Source organism: Odontesthes bonariensis, chromosome 9 (genome assembly GCF_027942865.1).
Source record: "Odontesthes bonariensis isolate fOdoBon6 chromosome 9, fOdoBon6.hap1, whole genome shotgun sequence".
NCBI classification, from domain to species: Eukaryota; Metazoa; Chordata; class Actinopteri; order Atheriniformes; family Atherinopsidae; genus Odontesthes; species Odontesthes bonariensis.
Window position 1 is genome coordinate 35,744,887 of NC_134514.1, and position 26,544 is coordinate 35,771,430.

Consider the following 26,544-nt stretch of genomic DNA (forward strand, 5'->3'; position numbering starts at 1 on the left):
GAAATCCCAAGTTTGCATATCTCACAGTTTGTAATCGCAAGGTTTTTGTCCTCCACTTTAAAATACCTTCGCACCGCAGACATTCGTGCCCCCAGCTTCAAGCTGCTGCCGTGTTCTGCTTCGCTTTACGGCAGCAAAGTGACGTCATGCCGCATGCGTTGTTTTTGTGTGTAGTTGAGACCATAGACATAAATATTCAGGGAGTTAGGATTATTGTAGTTGGGGATATACACCTTCCTCAGTCGAAATAAATGTAATGGGGAGGCATTGGAGACCCATCCAAGATGGCGGCCACGCTGATACGTCAGCTCCAATAGGCAGCGTCAGTTTATGAGGCGTCTATGTACATTATGTCTATTAGTGTTGCGCGGGTGAGGGTTTTTTTTAACACCCGACCCGCAAGAATTTCCAAACCGCCCCGCCCGACCCTTGGGAAATTCTAAAGCGGCCCGCCCGACCCGTGGGAAATTCTAAAGCGGCCCGCCCGACCCGCAAAATACGACCCGCAAAAAAAAAAAAAAAAAAAAAGGGTTAATTTAACACGAACCTAAACGAGAAGGATTTGCGCTAGACTCGCATTATTGTGAAACTTCAACGGTAGGCTACATCAAACAACAACAAAGACAGCAAAATTCGATTTTACGCCATTCTTTATTGAAGAACTGTTATGAACGACTCAGCGCAGCACAGTTTTCTCTAAAACAAAAGTGGAGCAGCCACTAACAAGTAGCCTACTCAATGTGCACCTGTCCAAACCCTGTGCCTATATTTACAAGCCCCTGTGCCACCTGCATAAAGCCCTTCCCAGAGACAATGTCAAATGGGCGTAAATCCGCGCAGCAGAATTCTACGAAGTCATCCACTAATTTAGACTTCGCATGGAGGGGTACCGTGCCTTTTAGGAAAGATGACATTAAAGTGATGGTTCGGAGTAGATTCACCCTAGGGTCATTTGAACCGTGACATCCAGCGAAGTAGCCCACCCAAAGTTTTTCCGATCTTGGCTGAACATCAGCCGAGTTACCGAGTTATCCCGAATAGCTTAGTACAAGTGCTAACGGATCCTGGCAGTATCTCCAAAATTACCACACTAAAATCACATGCTATGACACCAAACTTCGACAGTAGTGCAAATATGGTCTGTACTCACAAAACGATGCATTTGGAAGTTTGTACATAGTCCAGGAGTTTATTATCAACACAAGCCTAATAGCTTCTCTGCTGCTAAAGCAGTGTCAACGTCACTTCCTTGATCTGGGAGCTTCAATGTAAGATGAGGGTTGATCTACTACTGTAGACAACAAAGCAAGGCTGCTCAATTTCTCCATTGATAAAATAAATTCACAACTCTACAACATAAAAATTCATGTAGAATATAGCACATACTTTGTTGTCTACAGTAGTAGATCAACCCTCATCTTACATTGAAGCTCCCAGATCAAGGAAGTGACGTTGACGCTGCTTTAGCAGCAGAGAAGCTATTAGGAACTTCTGTAACTCAAAGTTGCGATTTCACCTATATTTCCAAACTTCCGGGTTGCGGGTTTTGACTATTTTGACCGCCCCGCCCGCACCCGCAATACTTAGAAAAAACTGCTACCCAACCGACCCGCGCATCACTAATGTCTATGGTTGAGACGGTCTGACTCTACCACCACGTTACAGTAAATACTAAGCTGTTATTTTTTTCCCATTTGTTTTGAAATATTATAGTTCTGATTTAAAATAATAATAATGAGAATAAATATACATATATAGATGGGGTATATATCCGATTCCTGATCGGGATGCAACGTCCGATTTCGATCAAGTCTGAAACCACGTGATCGGCCCCAATTTCCGATCGAATCGGGACATCCTTAATTTTAAAAACTAAACCGTTGTTTTATACTGCTCCCTTTAATTTGAAGATAGTTTATGGAATCATCTGGTGTGCTCTCATATTTAGAGATGTGTCATAAGCACTATAATCCAGTCTATAAAAAGGGATATACTGTCATTTATTTTCTTTTTCTTTCTTTCTTGTTGGATTTTATATGTACAAATGCTTCAGTCCAGTAACCTTAAGCACTTTTTTTTTTCAGTGACATACAGTGAGAAGGTGCAATTTTAGAGAAAAGTTTTTTTTTTTTTTTTTATAGTCAGTGTTTTATTATGCAAACAAAATTCTAATAAAGATTGTTTACATTTTTACTGAGCCATTTAAAGTTATTGGAGTAAAAATTGTAAAAAAAACTGAACCAACAGGTCACGTAAAAAAAAGTTTAATAAAGTTTGGTTTAAGACTCATTACAGTAGTGATGTTTTGATTGTGACTTTCTTCACAGCGGATATTTGGAGAAGCCTCTGAGAAGAATCTCTACCTCTCCCAGCTCATCATCCTGGACACACTGGAGAAGTGCCTGGCTGGGGTGAGGGTTCTCCAATTCTGCTTTTCTGTGTTCTATAGTAGAACCCCTGCAATTTCTTTTTTCAGATGAAGTAGAGAAAAAAATGATTGAATCACCCCAATTTTGAAGAAAAAAATGTCACCTTGTAACCTGCGCTTCTAGGAGCTTTGATGATGTTGAGGTTGTTTTTCAGGATGATAATGCATCTTTCCACAAAGCAAAGAGAGTTCAAACTTATAATAATCTCATGTGACAATTGCCTGAATATCATCAAACTGCCAACATTTACAAAACTGTTAATAGAATTTGCCGCATAGGTTCTCACAACAGGGAGAACTCTTAACTCAAATTATTTTTTTCTTCAATAATGAGGTTGATCCCTCCAACAATTCAAGTTGTCATAGAAAAAGATAAGCTCAAAGTACTAGCTGTTATTTATTTATTTGTTTCTATGTTTAGAAGGCCACAATTTGGGGAAGTTTCCTTTGTGGGGCACATAGAAGTCTATGTTATCTTGCCTTAATATTCAACAGTCAAATAAAGTTATTTTGTGTCATGTCTGAGTTTGACAAAAGATGGTATATTTTTTAAAGCAATATGGTGAAAGTATGGTGATTCCTTCATTTTTGCCCGGGGTTATAAAAACAAATGGCAGTTAAGACGAATTGAAATGTGATTTTAAAAAATTATCGTTTTGACAACCAGTGGTTCTATGCCTTTTAGATATTTAGTTCTTGTTCAGACAGTTGGATTTTGCCCTCCAAAGCTGACTATTCTGTGACTTCTGTATTACGTCAAATCCAAATTCTTTTCAGTATCCTTGCTGCACAAACACAGACTTTTGTTAAAGTACTGATCCACCATCATGCTCTCTATGTACCTGGAAGTTTACTCAGTTCATCAGGCATTTGCAGGGTTATGGTGAGTTTTTACATATGATGGGAACTATTCATTATGATTCACAGCCAACTACCTTGTACCTCGTGTACCTTGTACCTCGTGTACCTTGTACCTCGTGTACCTTGTGCTTCTCAATTGGAAAAGCTCCCAAAGTCATAAAAAAAATCTGCTTCACTGTATACTGTTATGTAATATTGTTTTTACTTTTTTATCATGACTTAAAGAAACATTGGGCCTCATGCAAGAACATTTTCGTATTTTTATTCTAAATTTCTCGTACTTTTTTCGTACGAAGGTCTCGTACGAACACGCCACGTCAGATTCAACAAACGCTCTTAACTTCGGAAAAAGTGTGTAAACGACCTGCGTAAATGATTAATGTCACCCGTGCGTATTTAAGTGTATGTGCACGAGGATAGTAATACTCCACACCCTAAATAATACCATATTAGGCTGTGCTTCCTCTCTCATGTGCCAGGAAGTGTTGAGTCATGAGAATGGCAAAAAGAACAACTTTACGGGCTCTGAGATTGAAGTTCTGCTTTCGGAGATCCAGAAAGGAAAATCTGTCATTTTTAGCAGTGTAAGCAGTGGAATTACGGGACCTGCTAAAGCCAAGAAATGGGAAGTAATTACGAGTGCTGTTAATTCCGTGTCACCTGTAGTTCGTAATGTGACCGAAATAAAAAAAGAAATGGTTTGATATGAAAATGGCTTAAAAAAAAAACCGTCTCGCCATGGCCAGGCGCTCGATGACTGCAACTAAAGCCGTGCAATCAGTTGTTGCCTCATCATGATGGCACTTTGATGGGGTGGTCCATGAGTGGGGTCTTCTGGCACCACACCTTCTGGTCTGCCTGGGCTGGTTCAGGTAGTAGGAGACCCTCGTTCATGGCAATATTGTGCAAATCTGGCATGCCTTCTCTGGGCTATAGAGCAGTTTGCCCCCCGCTGTATCGAGACACACCCACCTGGCCTTCAGCTCAGTGCGCTCCACAACAGCACGGGTGCTTTGATGCGTATATGTGTCCCGTGCTCCGATTATGTATGGCAGTCCAGCCAAGGCATGAAAGTCCCTCTTAATTTGTACTTGTTGGACAGCGGTGTATGGGAATGTGATGTACCATGGGTGATAAACTGATGAGAGCTTTGATGACCAAGGGGAGCGCACGACTCGCAGAGGACTGGGACACCCCCGATCTGTCTCCAATCTCCCTCTGAAAGGTTCCAGTGGCCAAAAATCCAAGGATGATGATGACGACCTGGACGTGTGGTGGAATTGGGTTTGATCGGCGTGTTTCTCTCTGGAGTTGTGGCAGCAAGCTGCATATTTGCAGCAGCACAGTCCTTGGCAATCTAAATCGTGATGTCAGCCATTTATCTGTCTACACATGGATATCTACACGGTCTCGGAGCACACATGCGCTAAGGCATCCAAAAGTAGCAAGTCAGCCGCTGGTTACACCATTGACCTTGTTATATACAGAATAATGTCAGCATCATTATGGGGTATAACGTATATATTTATTTATGTTTGCTTCAAAGTAATTAAATATACAATCCATGAGTCAAGCAAACTTTATTGGAATAACAGTGGACTATTTTACGAGACTTCTACGACAGGTCTGGATCACTCGTAAATTCTGTTCATACTTGAAAGAAATACGAAAAGATTGGTGAATGCGCAAATTCTCTTAAATCACTCGTACGCACGACTTAAGAACAAATCTGTGCGTACGAACGGTTGTTGCATGAGGCCCAATGACCCTATAACCCTTCCCAGATTGATGGATACCAACAATTACGCAACAAACTTCAGAGGTTTTTCAATTGAAGATGTATTTACCTAATTTTAAGAGTTGGTTAGTGCTGTGTGTTATTACGATATATGTTGTAGTGCGATGTAAAAATGTCTACCGTACGATATATAGCCCACTATTGTTTATATTGTTTTTAAAGAAATATAAATTACACGTTGTATGAACAATGAATGAAGGCTAAATGTAACTGCAGCAATGCTACTACTTTGCGGTAGCATTTTTACGTCACCCGCAAAGACTCATTTACCGCAGTGCTAGGGGAGCATGCATGGATACAAACAACAACATGGCAGAGGCGGAGAGCTTGGCGGATGGAAAATACAATGGAAACAGAACCAGAGAGGAATTAATGCCGAAAAGAGGGAACCAAAAGTCCATAGAGTGGTTTTGGTTTGGATTTAAACAGTCAGACACCGGTAATTTGCAAAACATGCCGCCAACAAGTCGTTACTAGCGACTCGAACACGTCTCATCTGTTCTATCACTTAAAGACACGACATGAAGAACAGTACAGAGACGGCGTGAAGATGCGACGAACTACCTCAAAACCACAAATGAAGAAAAAAAACACACCAAACGAGCCTGAACGAATCGTTGACCAAAGATATCCCCGATGACAAGCAGTACTGCAGACACTGCAAAATCAGACGCCATTGCCATACAATAATTCAGAAACTGACATTCTTTTTATATATATATATATATATATATATATATATATATATATATTTTCATTTTAAGAAAAAATACTATATTGGGATATGTATCGTTATCGGGATATAAAATTTTGTCCATATCGCACAGCACTAGAGTGGGTATGAACTAGATTATCCTTTTTATCCCTGATATATAAAACCTTTCAGTTGAAATAGGTTATTCTTTCTTTTTTACATAGCTTTATCATTTCTTTATCTGTACAACGGTGTGTTCATGCGCAATTCTAACAGCACGAGATTATGCAGTGTTAAGTAAAGCAAACCCAAGCACGAAAAACTTGAATGGCATATATATGAGGGGCCGTTTAGGACTTAACTATTGAGACACTCTCACACTCACTACTGAGACACTCTCACACATACTAATGAAACACTCTCACACTCACTATTGAGACACTCTCACATATATACATACTCTGTAAACCTATGCACGCTCATATATAAAACATTATACACACTCGTCTGAAACACTTGCACATACATATGAGAAACACACACGCATACATAAATACATCCGTGTCATATACACATACATATGAAATGCTTGCATGCATACAAGTGAAACATTTATACGTATCTATCTGAAACACTCATGCATTCACATATGAAAATGTTATATATACATATATTGTTGAACACTTATACCTTCATAAGTGAATCTCTTGCATATGATTACAAAGATATAAAAAGTTTAGATACATGTGCAAGTGTTTCACATATATTTGTATAAATGTTTCAAATGTGTATGTATACGTTTTTCAATTATAAGTGTGTATGCTCTTACATGAGGATGTGCAAGCGTTTCACATGTATTCATACAAGTAATTTCAGTAGTGACCGTGAGAGCGTTTCAATAGTGTATGTAAGAGCGTTTCAGTAGTATGTATGAATGAAATCTCACTAGCATACGGAAGGTATCTCACTTTCACCGGAAGGCGGAAGTAAAGAGTGCAGAATTTGAACAGCGACAAACTTAGCGCCAGTTTGGTAAAGTTGGAAAGATATTGGCAGATTCGGACTTCCGGGATCAATAACTCAGAAGTGAGACGTTGTTAAAACACAAAACACGCATATTTTCAACCGTAGTAAGACAGACAAGGAGCTACAACCTAACTTTCATCAAAACAGCCATCCTCGGAGCCACACCAATAACATTAGTGTTTCTGTGCAGCCGGCTGTGAGAGCAGCAAGCAGGGGCCGTCTACAAAGTGCAACCCAAGAGAGACATTGTGGTGTGATCCATGTGTGAACATATGATCACACCACAGACATTACAAAAAATAATCAATGAATATTCAATAACTTCACTAGGATACAGTGTAGTGTCACCAAACTCACTACACACTTCACTGGTCTCCTAAAGATTAAACAACAACAACAACTCTTGGTTTGAAAAAAATTCATTTTTCAGAATTTCTGGGAATTTCAACAACATTAATTCTTCAATTAAAACAAATACAGCCACAACCAGACGTGGAACCTAAGATGCAGCCATTCAAATAGCTCAGAAATGTCTCCATTTCAGATAAACAGACAAATCTGGAATTAAATTTGATCCCTTATTGTGGGAGACTTTGTCACTGAAGAATACAGTTTGAGTTGTTTTGATCAACAGTGTCTCTGTTAAATGAGGAAAATAAACACTTTATTCTTTGTTGACTCATTAATTGTATTGGATATGGACTCGGGGCTGATGACTTCTGACTGATGTCTGTATTTCTGTAGGGTGTAGATGGACTGCTTGCAACCAATGAGAAAAAGGGAAAAACACTGAGGCCATGGTTTTGTACGGGTGTCGACCTATAATCAGGCCTCAGTTTTAAAGCCCTTTTTTGCTGACTATTTTCTTCCCTACCCTTCCTTTTCAGCAATCGAAGGATTGCTTGCGTCTTGATGAGACTATGCTGGTCAAACAGCTGCTGCCAGAGATCTGCCATTTCATCCACACATATCGTGAGGGCCATCAGCACGCTGCCGAGCTGCGGGCCTCGGCCTCGGCTGTCCTCTTCTCTCTGAGCTGCAACAACTTCAATGCCGTCTTCAGCCGAATCTCCACCAGGTAACTCATTTACCCAGTGCCTCGCCAAGTATGGCATCTTCTTGACAATGAGTAGAATTTCAATTTCTTTAAAAAAAATATTTGTAGCATCCGCTAAGTGGGTATTGTTCTAAAATGCAAGAAAATCTTAAATGATAATTAATTGATTTAGTTCAAAATTTGTTTTCCATATCAAATGTAAGGTTATAATTACATGGTTTTAATAATAGGTTGTGATGTAAAGTGGGCCGGTCTGAAAATGAGTCCCACTTCAGGCCTGGTCAGGGGGTTTGTGTGCCTCAGTGACCTTATGAAACCACTCACTGCCATTTTTGCGGCAATCAGCTGGAAAACTTTTTGGTTTGGCACAGCGCCATCGAGCTCCCGCTGCACAGCCTCCTCACCAACACCGGAGAGCAGAGCCTGGAACCGGTCCTGTGTGCTAGGTACCCCAAGCAGAAGGGTTACAGACATGGTAACGGGTTCCATGGGACCGGTACGCGTTCGTGGTAATGGAAACACTGAAATAAGCGAACCGTTCTGAACCGACCCGTACCGGAATGCATAGTGGAAACGAGGCTTTTAGTCTTCAGGTGGGACACCCAAGTTGGACAGGTCTGAAGGTAGAGGCCTGACAAAGTGCATTCCACTTCTCCAGGTTGGAGTTGGAAACATAGCTAACAACCGAATTCCATGAAGACCCCCCCCTGTTATTCATCACCTGTTGTAATATCCTAAACTTAAATGATAAGTTTAGTTTAGATATATATATATATATGTTTTTTTCTTAAAGCGTTTCATTTATTTATTTATTTATTTTTTACATTTTCAAGCTGCTGCATTTAATATTGCATTTCAGAGGCCGGACTTTCCCTCTATTTGACTCATTTACTGGTCATGGGAGCATCCCGGCCCAAAGCCTTTATCATCCTTTTCTGTTCCGATTGCTTTTTCTTTTTCTAGTAGCAAAAAAGGATTGTGAGTCATTTCTACAAATTCTACAGAATATCAATACATATGCTACTGACTCATCAGTGAAGCTTTGTTTGTTTGTAGCGTCTCAGTTTAAAAACGTCTGGTCATCGCAGCATGATCTTTTGCTGTGTCATCTTTTTGTTTTTCAGAACTATTTCTATTTCATTGTTCAAATTGATAATGAGAAAGCCATAGTTAACTATTTTTGTTTTACACTTGGGGAGCCGTTGGGGGTCATGTCCTGTTTATGTGCTACACAATTTTCAACATTCATTTCACGTCTTGAGAATATTTTCAGCCGTAGTGCAGAGCTCTCGTGGTTCATGATCATCGGGTTGACGGGGTTGGATGGGACCTCCAGTGGAAAGCTAAAAGATGTCCTCACCTTTTTGACTGCATGCAGGGTAGCAGCTTTGACATGTGTGTCTCTGTGTCTCTCTGCAGGCTGCAGGAGCTGACTGTGTGCTCGGAGGACAACGTGGATGTTCATGACATTGAGCTGATGCAGTACATCAATGTGGACTGCTCCAAGCTGAAGAGGCTACTGCAAGGTTTGCTTCTCCTGTTTATGCCTGTTTACATTTAAAAGGTGCTCCATATGATCTCCATATGCAGTTATTGATACAATATTGATACAATTCAGCATTTATAAGCGGCTGGATAAAGGCAAGGCAAGTTTATTTGTACAGCACAATTCAACTACAGGGCGATTCAAAGTGCTTTACAGAGACATTAAAACAGTAGAAATAAAAAGCATGATTTAAATTTTAAACAAAAAAGAAAAAATAAGAACAATAGATTAAATCAGATAAAATCAGTAGTTAAAATGTGATTATGTTTTGAAACTCAAGCTTCAGATTTGGAGCTTTATTCAAATAAACAAAATACTTGAGAATTACTAAAGCAACATTATGGTGTCGCAGTGTTATTTTTCTATTATTTAATAACCTGAAAATGTATGCATTAATAGAATAAAGAATAGAATAGGGAAAAAAAGATATTAAACTGAAAATGTTAAAATCATGATTTAAAAACAAGTCTTACTCCAGCAGCTCCTGATCCCCTAAAAACCTCCCTGAACATTGTGTAGTTTTAAGTTTTTGCCCTAGTTTTGCCAAAAAGCCTTTCAGGAATGAGGCATAATTCTCCAACTTCTTCCTCATCCAGTGACGAGTGATGTGTCAATATGCTCCAAAGCTCCACCCACATCTCAGCCTCCCCGAACTCCTTCAAAATTTTCACCTACTCTGCAGAAGTCATCCTGCTATGCTCCCAGTGAAGAACAAACGGCGATAGAATTATGATTGGGGCTTCTAACTCTCATTCACTGAGTGCCAGACTCATGGGCTTACTGCACTGATCTCGACTTTCTGCCCAGGGAAAAGAGAGACGGCGAGAAAACATGTCCTTTCATACTTTTGGTGCTTGTCAGATAAAAGGATGGAATTGCGTCGGTCCTCTTAATGAGTTTATTAGCAAACCCAGCTGTTTTTGGGTCAACTCCTCTGCCATCTTCGCTTCACCCGCACTGCTTTCTGGGACAGCAAGCTGTCTGAAGTCACCATAGAAGCAGACTCGATGAAATGGGCGGAGCAAGTACACATCCGGGAACGTGGAGCGTACTTGTCTGGATGCGTACTTTGAATTGGAACAGTACTTCGTCCTTTCGTGATGACGTTTCAGAAGTACACGAGAACACAAGTACAGACAAGTACGCATATTGAGAAACGGCCGAGATGTTTTAGGTACAGGGACGAAGTTAGTTTCCCACAGCCCTGGAGCTTTTCTTTTTCCTGACTCATGCTAAGGTTGAAGAGGTGCTGTAGAATCCTACATAGCTGTTCTGCGCAGACCTACAGGACCCTGGGCTAACGCTGTCTGGACCGGACACCTTCACAGAGGCAACTGGAGATAAACGGGCTGTAGCGGGACGCAGAGGAGCTCTTAGTGTTTCCTGATGTGTGGGGAGATTTAGGTGAGGCCGTTTTTTCAGGACTGAGCTACATGGTGCCACGAGAGGTGCGGCAGGGCAACTGTGGGTCCATGTAGGGCAGGGATGTCAAAGTCAAATACACAGAGGGCCAAAAAAACTAATTTGTTACAAGCCGAGGGCCGGACTGGTTCAAAGTTCATTAAAACATGTTGAAATGACTGCACATAGCCTATTGAACCAAGACCTAACACACTGTATATTATTTAATGATTAAATGAATAAAGCAATATTTTGTTATGGCTCTGTCAGTAACTTTTTTTTTTTTTTTTAAGTATTTATTGGGGCTTTTTATGCCTTTTAATGAGAGGACAGTTGGAGAGAGACAGGAAGCAGGGGGCAGAGAGAGGGGAAAAACACGCAGCACAGGGCCACTCGGTGCGGAAGTCGAACCGGGGCCAGCTGCAGCAAGGACTGTAGCCTCTGTACATGGGGCCCCTGCTTAACCCACTGCGCCACCGACCGCCCCCTATCAGTAACTTCAAGGGAAAACATTTTCAACAGGCAAACAGCAAAAAATTTAATTGTTTTTAAAAACAAAATATGTTTCTTAATATTAAGATAAATGCATAAATAAAAGTGCATGCATTATAAACTGAAAATGCATTATTGTGCTGCTCTATGATCCTACCGATCACTGCTTTCAAATAGTAAAGTAAGAAAATAAAAAAATAAATCAAGACGTTTGGATAGTGCCTTCTTAGATTATATTCTTTCATTACAGCCAAACTTTCTCCACACAGAAGACACACAGGTTTGCATTTTACCTCCGTGAACATGCACTCTGCCTCCCACCTGGCTTGAAACCCCCTGTTCTTAGCGTCCACCTTACGTTTAGCCATTTTTGAGGAGGGGGGTAGCTGAAAGTTGATGCGTGCAAAACACCAGCGGGTGGCTGTGGCCTGCGGGCCGGTTCTAATAGTAATTAAATATCATCCAGGGGGCCATAGATAATTAATTCCTTGACTTTGACATATGTGATGTAGGGTGATGTCTATGTAGCAGGAGGCAGGGGAGGAGAATGGTGAGTGTCATTCTGCGGTGAATCTATTGAAAGTCATGTTCCATTCATTGACTCTGTCCACACTTCCATCATTCTGATCCCCCCTCACCCTAAAACCTGCAGGATCACACCATAAAATCAAAGCAACATACAAACAGCTGGAGCTGTATTCTTAGGCTGCCAATAGAGAGAAGGGTTAAAGGAGTTCTGATGTGTGGAAGTCTATAGTTTTCTGTAATGCTGTTTGTTTTTTCCTTTTCAGAAACGGTGCTGAAGTTCAGAGCTCTCAAGAAGCCAGCCCAGCTCGCAGTCATCAACAGTTTAGAGAAGGTACTTGTTCTTCCAGTCGGAATCTGTCTCGGTATAATACTGGACATTTGAATAGCTGTCAGAAATGAATTTAGTCTCTTGTGTAGAAATGTGTGCTTGCACAGCCCAAATGAATAGCTGAAATGATGCTCTGTCTTCTCCCTCCAGGCATTTTGGAACTGGGTTGAAAATTACCCAGATGAGTTCACCATGCTGTACCAGCGTCCACAGACGGATATGGCAGGTATGAACGGCTTCAAACTGGATATGCTGATGGCCTGCGCTTAGGCTAGATCACTTCTGTCTCCTTTCACTCTTTGCTGCCGGCTCAGAGGCGCGACACGTTCGACACCCAATTCGGCCTCTTTAAGATCCGATTTATTTTCATACACACAAAATTTGTCCTCCGCTTTTAACCCATCCAGGTTGGCACCTGTTGACACGCACATGCACAGGGTCACACACTCAGAGACAGATGCCAACCTGGAGCGGTGGGCAGCCATTCGCAGCGCCCGGGGAGCATGGGGGTGCCTTGCTCAAGGGCACCTCGGCCGTGACAAGGAGGTGGACGGACACCCCTCCAGTTGTCAGTTCCATTCATTTTTGAGTGGCGAGGCTGGGAATCGAACCTGCCAACCTTCCGGTTATTGGAGGACCGACTCTAACCACTGAGCCACAAATAGAATGTTGCTGCATAATGAGTGCGCACCATTCTCTCCTTAAAGAGGCAGTGTGAAAAGAGCTCCTGAGAGACTTGTACAAGAAACCAAAAGCAATAATGTGATGATTAAAACGGCCAATTCTTATGGTCTGATCATATGTTCCTTCATTATTTATGGTGGAGTTGGCGCATTTATCTTTTCCTCCTCTGGATTTAATTGTCTTCCAAAAGTGGAAGAGGATTTTTCTTTTTGATTGTTTTTCTGTTTTTTTCTGTTTAATTTGGGTTGTTTTCCTAGCTTATGCATGTGCCACGTTACGCTAATCGTGAAAGTTGGATAAACCAGGAATCGGATCGCGCATTGTTTTCTGCACTATTGTTAGCAATTCCACTTAAAACCTGGATAAAATGATAACATCGCCAAAAAGACGGTGTAAAGTTGTGATGTTTGCGTCCTTAATTGTGTGTACGTGCGCGTGTGTCTGTGTTGGCAGAAGCTGCTGAGAAGTTGTTTGACCAGGTGGATAGTTTTGCAGAGAGTGCCAAGCGGAAGGCGGCTGTATGGCCTTTGCAGATCATCCTCCTCATCCTCTGTCCAGAGATAACGCACACAATCTCTAAAGACACAGTGGAAGACAGCAAGGCCAACAAGGTGGGAGGAAAGCAAATGCGTGCACGTGCACACGGAGCACAGACTCACTTGGTCATTCACACAAACTTTGCCGTCCCGTTTTGTCTGCAGAAACTGTTTTTGGACAGTTTGCGGAAAGCTTTAGCGGGGCAGGGTGGGAGCAAGCAGCTGACGGAGAGTGCTGCCATCGCCTGTGTCAAGCTTTGTAAAGCTTCTACCTACATCAACTGGGAAGATCACTCAACCATTTTCCTTCTGGTCCAGTCCATCGTCATGGATCTCAAGGTTTGACCTACTGAAAAGGGAAGGGTCGGAGTGCTAGTTCATTCAAATCTATATCAAAGTTGTATCTCTTAGAACAGGGGGGCAGGGGTCTTTAGGAAAATTTTTTGTAGGTTATTATTTATTTCTTCTCCTTTTTTTTAATTGGTTAGGAACAAGAACAAGTGCTATTTTAGAGATTTATAATTTTTTATTTGACTTGCTCAAGCCTTATATTTCGACATTTAAAAAAGTTCCCATTTCTCATAAAACTTGTCCCCAAGCTGAGCTTCTGTTTTTCTTACGATGCTGGTGGAGACATCCCTGAGTTTGAAAAAGAGTTAAAGGAGAGAAGATAATACTTTCTTTGGAAATAAATAGTGTTCTGAAGCTTGAGGAAGGGTAGTGCCTGCTAGAGGACCTTTGGTATATACAATGTCATTGCCAATGTGGTGTGATCTGCAAATTACTATGGCTTGGTATTCAACTTTATTCATTGAAGTAAGTCTTATGGCCTCGCCCCATCGTATTTATCTGAGCTTTTAACAGTTCGCAATCCAGGTAGAGCTCTGAGGTCAACAAATCAGTTTTTGCTGGAAGTGCCCAGGTCAGAAACCCTGGGGTGACCGAGCCTTTTCCGTCGCTGCCCCCAGGCTCTGGAATAAGCTCCCGATCCAGCTGCGTCTTATTTCTGACCTGATCTTTAAATCTAGGCTAAAAACCTACTTATTTAGGATTGCTTTTAATACCCAGTAGTATGATGGCACTTTTATCTAATTTTATCTTATTCGATTTTGTTGTATTTAATTGCTTTCACTGTTCTTTTATTGTTTTTACTTATTCTTCTCTTTGTTTATTACCTGCTGTAAAGCACTTTGGTACACCGTAAGGATCGTCTGTAAAGGGCTGTATAAATAAAGCGCATTTACATTTACATTTTAGATGTGGCATTTTGAAAGTACAATGCATTGAAAAATCCATTAGATTCTAGAAATGACATGATCACATGGGTTTGGATATGGTTGTAATTTTGAGTGAGCTATGATCAAAGATTGGTGATAATACACAGTGTGTGTCTGTATTTTGGAAACATTCCAGACATCAATGAATACACAAATTAGCTGGCCTAAATTTGTCTCATTATTTCGTCCTGGGATTATGTTGTTCCAGCTCTGAAGTTTCTTTACCTGAAATGTTCTCGTGCGTGTCCATCATTGATCATTGGTCTCCTCCTGTTTGACCAGGCTCTGCTGTTTAACCCAGCCAAACCTTTTTGGAGGGGGACAGGGAGTCAGAATGCTGACGTGGAGCTCATGACGGACTGCTTTGTTTCCTGTTTCCGCATCAATCCTCACAACAACCAGCACTTTAAGGTGAACTGAAAGGAAATTTGACTCATTTTTCTGCATTATTTATCTGCAGTAACTGTACCTAAGAACTGGCGGATGATATTGGTAAATGGGTTATTGACCGATCTGCTTTAACATTTTACTGGGGAAAGTTTATGGCCAAACTTGCATCGGCACACATTCTTGAACTGTTCTTGTTCTCTTAAGTGTTTCCCCTTTCTCCTTTAGGTCTGTTTGGCCGCCTCCTCCCCTTCTACCTTTCACTTTGTCCTGGTCAACTCGTTGCACAGAATAATCACCAATGTAAGTCTGTATAGTGTCTTCATGCATTATTTACCGTTGAATGTTTTTCATGTGACTTGGTATCTCTCATTCGGTGTTGCCTGCTTTCAGTCCCATCTAGACTGGTGGCCTAAGATCGACGCGGTGTACTGTTACTCTGGAGAGCTTCGCTTTATGTTCTCAGACACCCTCAACCGGGTTATCCAAGGCACTGGCAGTCACGCTCCACTACGCATGACACCGGTGAGCTGACAACTCGTGCCAAAAGTAGTTTTTTTTTTAACGGTAGGGAGAGCCACCACCACTCGAAAAAAGGAAAGAAAAAAGACACACACCCTGATAAGGTAGGGGTGCGGTTGGTGCCCACTCTGTGGGAGTATGCCCACTCTGTGGGGGCAGGCTGATTTGCATGCTTGTGAAGTTGACCCCGTGGTGGAGGATGTGTCTGCTGTCTACCAGGGTCCCGCCAGAGGCGTCTCCCGCTCTGGGAGATCAGGTCCGCCCTTCATGGGGCCCCCTAGCGCTGGGTGTGCTGCGCATGTGGGGGTGTGAGTGGCTGTGCGGGGGTGATCACTTGCGTGGGGTGGGGTGGCGGGTTATGTTTTCTGCCCATCTCTGCCCTGCTGTTGGGTGCCTTTTCATACCTCAAGGAACTATTCCGGCCTACATCTTCATGGCTGTCATTGTTATTATTATTGTTGTGATTATTTAGTTGCTGTCATAGCCATGAGTGTTTTCATCATTTACAGGATATTATTATTACCACTATTGCTGTTGTTATTAACTGTACTAGCTTTGTTACTATTTTCAGCAAATTAAAAAAAGAAAGCAATTTGTGAAAACGGAAACCTCAAGGCAGCATCATTTTTAGTGTTGCTCCATTGTTTGTTTTTGTTGTGAACACGCCAGCTGGAGGGGATGGATTTCCATTGATGAGCCACGTTTTGTTCTTACTCATGCTTTTTTTCCCTTTATGGTCAGTGCTCGTTTCCAGCAACACTGCCCCAAACGAGCAGCTGTTGTAAGTGCTGTCTTTTGGTCCACAGACTGAAAGTGAACCACACCATATAAAGCCCGCCCGATCCAATCGAGCCCCCCGAGACTCCACTGATATGAAAGTGCCGTCAATTAAAATAAAATCAATAATATTTTGATAATCCCCAAATGGAGATTATTTTGTTGGGAAATTATAGAGGGACTTTATTGGTATACAACATGGATAAAAACTCCCAACCCACAGTTCAAGGTCTGATTGGTTCTAAACTCTGGGACTCTTTATGGATATATGTGGCTTTGTTATGCCTCGATGTATTTTGCTGTGACTTTTCTCTATGAAGTGCTGAAAGTTGTCCAATGTGTTTTTATTTATTTTTATTCCTGTGATGTAATGCTATGAATGAGTTTATTAAAACTAAGCGCTCTGTTTCATGGATGACTGGGATGTTTTAGGCTTTGATAATACACACATTCATCAGTCAGCACCTTCTTTAGAGTGTGTCAACTGTTTTAGTTTTTACTATGGTTTTGAAGTTTGAAAGTGGCAAACCTAACTAACTGATCTGATTTTCTTTTGCAGAGTCTGACCTTTATAGGGAAGAAGACCACCAGCCTTAAGTTCAAAGAGAAAGCCACAGACCTAGACACTCGAAGTTACAAGTGCCTCCTTCTTGCTCTGGTCAAGCTTATCCACGCAGACCCTAAACTCATGTTGCATGTAAGTTCACATGCCGCTTGTTGTAAAGGTTTATGAATAAGAAAAAGTTTTTATTGATTAAAAAAATTAAATAGATTGTTTTTCTTTTAGTTCAACTTTTTATCGTGTTCGTATTTCATGTCAGTGTCGATGAATTTGAGCAGTTTGTGTGACTGGAAGAACAAAATCTGTTAAGTTTAAGGATTGTTGTGGTTGTGTTGTAGAATCCAGTAAAGCAAGCTCCAGAGATGCAGAGCAGCACAGAGCTCATCATCGGCCTGGTGCAGCTCGTGCCTCTAAACACCACCACCCAGCTCTCACAAGAAGCCATGGAGGTCAGGAACCACACCCACAGCTCTTTCTAATGCATTCTCATGCGGGTCATCACATTACACGGACCAGTTAGTTTTGGGAAGATTTGTTTTCTCCCAAACCCAAAATATCAGATTAAAGAAGCACAAGTGTGAAAGATGAACGGTTATAAAACAGCAAAATGACAGTTTGCAAGCAGTTGAATATCCCCACCCTGTGTAGGAGAAACTATTGGCTCCAAAATATTCCCGAGTCTGTTTGTTTAGTCTCTGCTGTGCTGCTGCAGAAGCATGGTAAAATGACAGAAACTAAAATTCTAAAGAAATGCTTACAGCTGAGGGCACAGATAACTCTGACTTTCATATCCTTCAAACTTTTTGCAGAAGATCCAAGTATCAGATTCCTAGAAAAAGTGTGAATTATCCGATGGAAATGCTTTGCATTTAACAGATTTGTGGAGATTTGTCTCATTCACAGTGGTTGTAAATGAGTAAAATGGAGGAAACTGGAAATGTTTTTTAAAGAAAAATGTAAAAAAATGTAAAGTGCTGAGTTTCATATGATAGATTATATCATCAAATATTTAATTTAAGGAAGTGTCATTTGCTTTGTCTTAAAGCATTGAATAAAAAGAGGAACAGATCACAACATGGGAGGCCTCTTAGAATTAGAAACCAAGGGTGTCTCTTGTGGTTCTGTTCCAGATAAAGTCCTACTTCTCTGTGCTGTTGTGGTCTGTTCATTAGCAATAAAGGCAGAATATTGGCATTGATGTTTTCTTTTCTTTTCCTCTTTCTCTGCTTAACTTAACCTCCTCTCCTCCTGCCTTTTATTCTAATCATTTCCAGGCTCTGTTAGTTCTACACCAGCCAGAGACCATCGAGCTGTGGAATCCTGATGCCCCCATAGAGACATTTTGGGACATCAGGTACTCAACAGTCATTATGTTTCTTTAAAGAAGTGAAGATCAAATGCCTGAGTGTAAGACCACCAACAGTCTCATCTGCTTGGCAGTTAGATTTTAATTTCAGGATTTCCTGAACATAAATTTGAGTAAGATTAAAGGTAGCTTACAATGTACTTACCAGTTATGCCTTTCCTAAGAAACACACACTTGCAGGTGTTTATGCCGGTTGGGTTGAGGCTGCTATGGAAACCAACACTGCCTTAATAACAACATATGATGTAGTATATTAGGGCAGACAATATTATTATATATATGTCAATGAAAATATTGTGTGACCTGAAAGGATTGCAACTTGTGTGCATCGACATCATGGTCAAACAAGTAAAAAACAACTAACATTAATGGAGAAGCTTCACAACACGACAGTATATTATTTGAATTAGTAAATCTGGCTAAGCAACATTCAACTTAACAGCTGCTACTGGAAATATTCGCTTCCAAGTATACTGTAACAAATGTACAAACGGAGCAGCAATTTGAACAAATTGAATGAGCAGATGATAGAATTTCTAAGTGAGTGACTTTCAGTGTCCCATAGCTATAGAAATTCCCTGTTGTTGAGGGAAGGGAGAGACATGGTGCCACAGAGAACTGTGCACAGGCAGCAATTACAATAAGGAGGAATTACAATATAGTAGTAGATATTTCTCTATTTTACCCTGATAGGTCTGAAAACTATGCAGTGCTGCTCTGTCTTTTCTGCCTGCTTTTGGTACAGCAGTGTTGTCAGTTCCAAATCATTTTTTTGCTGAGACCAACATTAGCACCAGATCTAAAATTCGGTCTTACCCAGGGACACGTAAAGGGGCTGGATATTAAAGGGATAGTTCGCCTCTTTTGACATGAAGCTGCATGACATACCATATTAGCAATATCATTGATGAACATTAAATTTGACTTACCCCCCACTGCGTCCTGTGAGCCGAGTTCCAGCCTCGTTTTTGCGTTGACGAAGGTAGTCCGGCTAGTTGGCTGGGGCCACAAAAATAAAGCGTCTTGCTTCACTTAAGCCAAGGGAGCGCCAAAATGTATGTTTGTTTTCAATTAAAAAAGAGAAAATAGAATCTTTCCTTTGTTAGCGCCCAATTGTATTGGAAGCAAAGTTGAACATTATTATTATGAATATTGTCCTGATTTTATTTGTTTACTGTATATGTGATGAAGTGAAGCAATACAAATATTCCCTCTGAAGCTGTATGCCTTGTTTGAGGAAGAAAATCTTTTTGTCATCATCCAAACTTGAGAAATTGACAGGACCCATTCTTTATTTCAGTTCACAGGTGCTCTTCCTCATCTGCCGCAAACTGATTAGCCAGCAAATTGTTAACGGGACAGACGTTCTAAAATGGCTGCGGGAGATCCTCATCTGCAGGAACAAGTTTCTGCTCAAGAACAAGGTGCCCACTATTTCCTCGTCACAATGTATCGCTTTGGCAGAAGTAAAATCCAACAATTTCTATCAATGAATCATTGACTTGCAGCCTTGTACCAGCGAGCGCACATCAGTGATACAGGCCGCTGTCTACCGATGTGCATGATACAGGCAACGATTCAGCTTCTTGACTTGAATGTTCACAAATGGTTAGGATTAGGTGCATGTCCACTGTATGGAAGAGAAGCAACGTGTAAACTGCTTCTTTTTTTTTTTTTTTTTCCTTGTCCTTGATGGTTCCAGGAGTGTGCCACCATGGGTGGTGGCATCCCCATCTGCCGGCAGGCACAGACAAAGCTAGAGGTGTGTCTCTACATGTTCTTATGGAGCTCAGACACTGAGGCGGTGCTGGTGGCCATGTCCTGTTTCCGCCACCTTTGTGAGGAGGCCGACATCCGCAGCACAGCTGACGAAGTGCCTGTCCAGACAATCCTGCCCAACTATGCCACCTTCAGTGAACTTGCCTCGGTCAGCACCATGATGGGAACAGGTCAGTACTATTAGGTCCTTCCTTCATTTTTAGTGTTTGGCTCTGAACTTGACATCCTGTCAAAGTTTTTTTTTTTTTTTTTTTTTTACTGATTGTATTATTTTTGTACAACATGTACAACAACAGATGAACTTTTCTAACCGGTTCTTCATACATATAAACACAGTTTTCACTTTTATCAACCACTGTAAGATCATCTTTTGATTTGGTTCCCAGTTAAGGTGTGTTCACACTTTAAGGTTCTGGTTTGAACTTTGATGCAGTCAGCCTCTTTATCAGTCTGTTAATATAAGTGTAAATGCTGTCATCTCAGACAAATTGCCATGAATCTGCTGCCTATGAGAAAGGTCATCCTCCAGATCTTACCGCTATGGTTGGTAGTTGAAGTATAACAGGAAAGGCATTCTCCATCTGAGTCCTACCTGTTCTGCAGTATGAATTAAATATGAAGATGGCACAGACCAAGACATCCAAGGACACCGTTGTCATTTCTTTTGATAAGTTTACCCCATTCCTCTAATCATAGGAGCTGTGTTGCTCATGACAGCATGGTATAGGCATTAGAAACACCATTTCTTGGAAGCATATTTTCCTTCATGTGTGCAAGAGAGGAAATCCTGGAACAGTTAAACCTCTTTATATTTCTGTACAGGTTCTTTGTGACATCTTTTCATGTAAAAATGCAAACAACAAAATACAACCATAAACACTATTCTAACATTGCCAAGGATTCTGGCAAAGAGAACCAGGACTAAATATAAAATTTCTACTTTGGCCTGGTCTAGAGAAGTGAAATACCAGTAAGCCTTAAAGGGACACTATGTAATAAATTAAGTCATTTATTAGCTCAAATCAACATATTCATTCATAAGTTAGTCCTCATTGGTGTAAAATGATCTGTCAAAAATCTCACTTATCTTCCTGAGTGAAGAATAACTTGTCTGTATCTACATAGAGCAGGTAAGCTCTATGGAGGCTGCCATGTCCTTCCGGTCTATGAAATACGACGAAGTGCCGAGAGGGACATAAAGCACTTCGAATCGCGATTTCCCCACCAGGCCTACAAGCGGAAATGACGCCATTGTGACGTCATTTCCGCCAAATGGCTTATTACAGCCGCTAATGCTAAATAGATTTTATTCCTTGGCACATATGTCTTTGTGTTCATTAGCTTTCTTTTTGTAAGTGCATCATCTTCTTCTTTTTATTATTATTCCTATGCTCCCCCTGGATATCTTCTTTTTGGCGTTATGCTCACATTTGTAAACTGTTATTTTGTTGATTTACTAATAAAGTTTAAAAAAAAAAAAAAAAGCTAAATAGATTTTATCTCGTAAATTATCCCACTAATAATGCATTGATTGTTACCAAACTTCTCCCGTAGTACACATAAGCTCTTAACTCACAAAACGAGGCATTAGAAAGTTTGTAAGTTTACCGGGAGTTTATTTACCGCTACTAATGCTCCTATTGCTAACGCTGCTAATGCTAACGCTGCGTCGACGTCACTTCCGGTAACTCCCGGAATATGACTAATTGCATTGCTTGCACACCAAAGGAGATGTTATGTTATCTGACATGTTATCTGTCATCTGTATTTATAGTGTTGTTGTATGTGTGTTATGTAATCCTTTGTACTGTGTGTCTTGATTTCTTTTTGTTTGTATGGACCTTGAGTCTGAAGCTATTGCTTCTTGAATCTTGACACATTCCGCTTGCCGTAGTTCAAGAAGTTGCAGCGCACATTTGAAAACGTGAGGCGCTAGAGAGCAAATTCATTCAACTTTGCAAAATAAAATTGCACCACTAGATGGGGGAAGAAATTACATAATGTCCCTTTAAAATACCACCATCCATTAAGCTGGTATGCCTTCTTTAATTTCTTGTGTAATGTCTTTCTGTTAGCGAAGACCAGTGTTGAAATAGTACATAAACAGTTTTTTTGTTGATGCTTCCCACTGTACTCAGATCAGTCACTTGGTATTGTGTCATAGTTTTAGTGATACTCAGTTCTGCAGTATACTGACTTCTGCCACAGGTTGAGTAAAAAAGTGCAGGTCAGAGGTGGGTTGCCCACCCGATGCCGACGATTGGTATAAGCTTCTTATGGGGGGCCACTTTCAAGCAGCATTCTCCTTCCATTCCATTACCTAATTGATAAGTTTCTAAACCGTAGCAAGCAACATTTCCCTGGGAGCCAACAGCCTGGGAGCTGCAACTTCCATCCATCCATTTTTCACATCCAACTCAGGGTCGCGGCGGGGCTGGAGCCTATCCCAGCTGTTATGGGGACGACAGGAAGGGTACACCCTGGACAGGTTTCCAGTCCATCACAGGGCCACATAGAGACAAACGAGACAAACAACCATAAGAGCAGCCTTTGGCTTTGACCAAAATTTTGCTCTGGTGAAACTGAGGGCTTGCTGTGTTCTTTTTGTGATTGGTTGTGAGTATCACACAATGTGTTTGCTTTGCTTTTTTATTTATTTATTTATTTATTTTTTTTTATAGATACTTTCCCTTTGCTCACTTGTTCCAGGAAGTTATCCTCTAATACGATTCAGCAGGGGCCTGTGCATAGAGGTCAGCAGAAAAGACAGCATTTCGCACCTGCCCAAGCCGAAATCAGCCGGCCTGAAGCTGATTTCGCTTAAGCTCTAAACTCTTAAACTTTAGCAACATTTGAAACATTTTCAGGCGAGAAAGTAGTCGTTTAGATCCCCAACGTGTTGAAAATCTGACAAAATACCGGCTATTTACAATTTTGTTCCCATGAATTCGGCGCTACTAAAGCTAGCCGCAGTGAGCAACGCACTTCCGGTTATTTTCACAAAATAAAATACCCGTTGCCTTTTATCATAGGGAAAGCCGTTACGATACAATTGCTGCTTTTGTTTTGAAAACAGGAAGTGAACCTAACCTCGTTATAGCTAGCTTGAAACTGCCGTTTTGACAGGAAATGATGATCGGCGACGTCAAGTTACGTTGCATCTGGGGTAGTTTGAGTATGAGTAGTAACCCAACATTTCGGCGAATCTAGTATGCATCCGGGAACTTCTTACTCAAACTCGCATACTAACTCAAAAAGTTAGTATGAGTAGTAGGAGAAGTGTGTGGTAGAAGTACACAGCCATTGTCTCCCTTAGTGTTCTGTCAGAGATACTGCTGCTCAAGGTGCTGGAAAGTCTGCAAAAAGTGTGGCACAAATGTTGGCCTTAGCGTTTCCCACATTCAGCTGCTCTGGAACAACTGTGGCCGCAGTACACGTGTGTCTTTTTGTGTGTGATTGTTGGGTTTCAGAATGCTTGTGGGGTCCAACAGGTTTTATGGGGCCCAGATGAGGGACTGTGTATGTTTAAAGGTATTTTTCAGTGCCATTAGGTGAAGGTTAGGTCAGATTTAAGGTTAGGATTAGGCATTCCGCTGTGATGGTAAGAGTAAGGGTCTGAGGAATGCATTATGTTAACAGTGAATAGTCAAAAAAGACAGAAAATCAAGTGTGTATTTTAAATATGTTGAAAAGGTCAAGGAGTTTTGTGTGGTCACTTCCTCTTTCCTTTAGGGCAACGAGCTACGAACTGTCTTTTGTTGACAGATGACAGAAGCAGGAAATGGCATTTATCAAAGGAATTAAAGTGAGCACTGAACTGAGTCTAGGACTGGATGTCCTCATTTAAATTATGCTTAAACAAACAAACTCTCAGAACTGTCAGTTGTTCTTTGGTGGCTTTCTAATTTATAATATCCCCCTAACTGTCTTTTAGCATACTATGACCTGGACTGACATACATCTCTAAAACTGTTTTAGTTTAAAAATATATTTTGATAAACACAAGGATTAAGTCATTAGTTTCCAATACAAGCTGAAAGTTTAATATCACAAGTGAAAATTCTGATGTCATGTGAGAGGCTGAGAAATCCAGTTTTAGTGTACAGTTTCCAGAAAGGGTGCTTTAACATGAAGCTTTTTTGTTTTAACCTTTGTGAATGGATAAGCCAGGCACAGCTCTGTGACGAGTAAAAGCAATGCAGTTTCATTTTTATTTTATTCTAGAATAAAATAAGCGTTGGTAAATATCTTGAGACTCGAGCCCTTACAATCACTGACCAAGTTTGTAACCTCGGAGTGTTGATAGACTCAGATCTGACTTTCAGCAGCCACATCAAAGCTGTCACCAAGGCAGCTTTTTACCATCTCAGAAACATCAACAGAATTAAAGGTTTCCTCTCCCAAAAAGACCAGGAGAAACTCATCCATGCATTCATCTCCAGTAGACTCCATCACTGTAATGCTCTTTTAACTGGACTTCCCAAAAAGAGCATTAAACATCTGCAGCTCATCCAAAACGCTGCTGCTGGAGTTTTAACCCGGACTAAGAGATCTGAACACATCACAGCAGCTTTAAAATATTTACTCTGGCTTCAGTCAGTCACAGAATAGATTTTAAAAGTCTGCTGATGGTTTACAAATTCCAGAACGGTTTAGGCCCAAAATACATCTGTGATCTGTTCAGAGAATATAAACCCAGCAGAGCTCTTAGATCCAAGGACTCAGGTCAGCTGGTCCAGTCCAGAGTCCAGACTAAACATGGAGAAGCAGCATTTAGCTGTTATGCTGCAAACAAGTGGAACAAACTGCCAGTGGAGATGAAACTTTCACCAAATGGAGACATTTTTAAATCCAGGTTAAAAACATTTCTTTTCTCATGTGTCTATGCATGAAATCTGCATGGTATCTTTTAATTTATCTGGACTGTTGCTCGTTTTTAAATTAATTTAAATTATTTAATTTATTTCTCTTTATATTCTTTTATGTATTTTTATTGCTTCTTACACTCCCTGCTGCAATTCTTTTATTTTATGTAAAGCACTTTGACAAATAAATTTGTTTTGATTTGATTTAGAATACAGATATTGTTGGGCTGAACGGTGGTAAGCACAGTTGCGTCACAGCAGGAGGGTTCCCGGTTTGAATCCTGGCTGGGTTCTTTCTGCGTGGGTTCTCTGCCTTCTCCCACAGTCCCAAAATCTACCATGCATGTTAGATGAACGGGTCATTCTTAACACATTGAATACTGGCGGTGTTTACGGAATTATGTCGTAGACTCCCAGCGTTCTAAACCATTTTTTGACGTTTTTTGTACAGTCACAGCATATTATGTGATAGGGCCACTGAAACATGTTATGGCTCGTTTGAAAGCTTTAAACTCTTTGTGGGTCAAAACTGCGTGTCTCTAGGTGCCGCCATTAGCGAGCTATCCTCAGCTAAACCAAGGCGGGTATCCACCAAAATCAACAACAAACTGAGATATCGGGGCTTTGTGAAACGTGCGCTCTTTCAGCCTGTCGCACTTTAGATACTTACATATCCGGGTCAGAGGATTTGCGTCGTGTCCTTGTATCAAAGGAGTTTACATGTTCATAAGACCGCCTCCTTAGACTTGTCGCGTGTCTTCTTCTCCTTCTTGTTGTTTGTTTATGTTACTTTACCGCCACCCTCTGGAAACCGACACGTGCGATTGGACAAAATGCGGAAATGCACAACAATCAATGCAGCGCTATCAAAATTGTTCTTGAGTTGACGCAAAGCCATTGGCGTAATGATCAAAATGTTCAGATGATGACACCAGTTTTTGACTGCCATCTATGTCAGTTCTGTTCATCACATAATTACAAAAATCACACAGAATGTGCATTAGAATGTATAGATTCAGAATCCATAAAAAAAACCGTAAAAACGTATTTTTACCATTTGGGAGCCAACGCATGGGCAGTAAAAACGTAGTTTTACGTGACTTGGGAGTCAATGTGTTAATTACCCGGGGAATGTGAACATGCACAGTTGTTTGTCTCTGTGATGGACTGGGGACCCATCCGAGGTGTAACCCACCTTTCACCGCTGGGATAGACTCCAGCCCCCCCGGGCAACCCTAAATTGAATTAAGCGGGTGAAGAAAATGGAGGAGAGACATTGTCACCTCTTGACTGTGGTACTTGTTTCCACAGGTCGCTCCATCTTGCAAAAAAGGGTGATGGCCTTGTTAAGAAGAATAGAGCACCCGACACCAGGAAACATTGAGGTACCATTCAGTGCTCCACTTTCAGTGGGTTGTACTGTTTGTTTGCTTTTTTGATGATACCATACTTTGTTCACTGGTGATTGGTTTCCTTAGATTGTGTTAACTTTGTAATTATTATAGAATAAACAGAAATGAGTTGAGGAATTGTAATGAATTGAACGTCTTCCCCAGTGTTTGGCTCTTTAGATAAACCATCAATGTTTTAAATTCTTTATTGAAGTTCAGATAAGCAGAAATTAGTTTAG

General features: G+C 40.9%; 1 protein-coding gene across 5 annotated transcripts in view; it reads left to right on the forward strand.

Moving 5' to 3' along the window:
• nf1a (neurofibromin 1a) overlaps positions 1-26,544 on the forward strand; it is a 130,033-nt gene that overhangs the window by 15,671 nt on the left and 87,818 nt on the right. For all 5 annotated transcript variants that reach the window (XR_012770315.1, XM_075474156.1, XM_075474158.1 and 2 more), the window contains exons 3-18: positions 2,328-2,411; positions 7,695-7,885; positions 9,284-9,390; positions 12,095-12,162; positions 12,310-12,385; positions 13,297-13,454; positions 13,545-13,718; positions 14,939-15,067; positions 15,272-15,346; positions 15,437-15,568; positions 16,902-17,039; positions 17,243-17,353; positions 18,179-18,258; positions 19,571-19,694; positions 19,973-20,219; positions 26,226-26,299. Coding sequence is in view for 4 of the 5 variants with exons in the window: in XM_075474156.1 (XP_075330271.1) it covers positions 2,328-2,411; positions 7,695-7,885; positions 9,284-9,390; positions 12,095-12,162; positions 12,310-12,385; positions 13,297-13,454; positions 13,545-13,718; positions 14,939-15,067; positions 15,272-15,346; positions 15,437-15,568; positions 16,902-17,039; positions 17,243-17,353; positions 18,179-18,258; positions 19,571-19,694; positions 19,973-20,219; positions 26,226-26,299 (1,968 nt within the window). In the remaining variant the exon portion in view is untranslated. The remainder of the gene's footprint in view (positions 1-2,327; positions 2,412-7,694; positions 7,886-9,283; positions 9,391-12,094; positions 12,163-12,309; positions 12,386-13,296; positions 13,455-13,544; positions 13,719-14,938; positions 15,068-15,271; positions 15,347-15,436; positions 15,569-16,901; positions 17,040-17,242; positions 17,354-18,178; positions 18,259-19,570; positions 19,695-19,972; positions 20,220-26,225; positions 26,300-26,544) is intronic.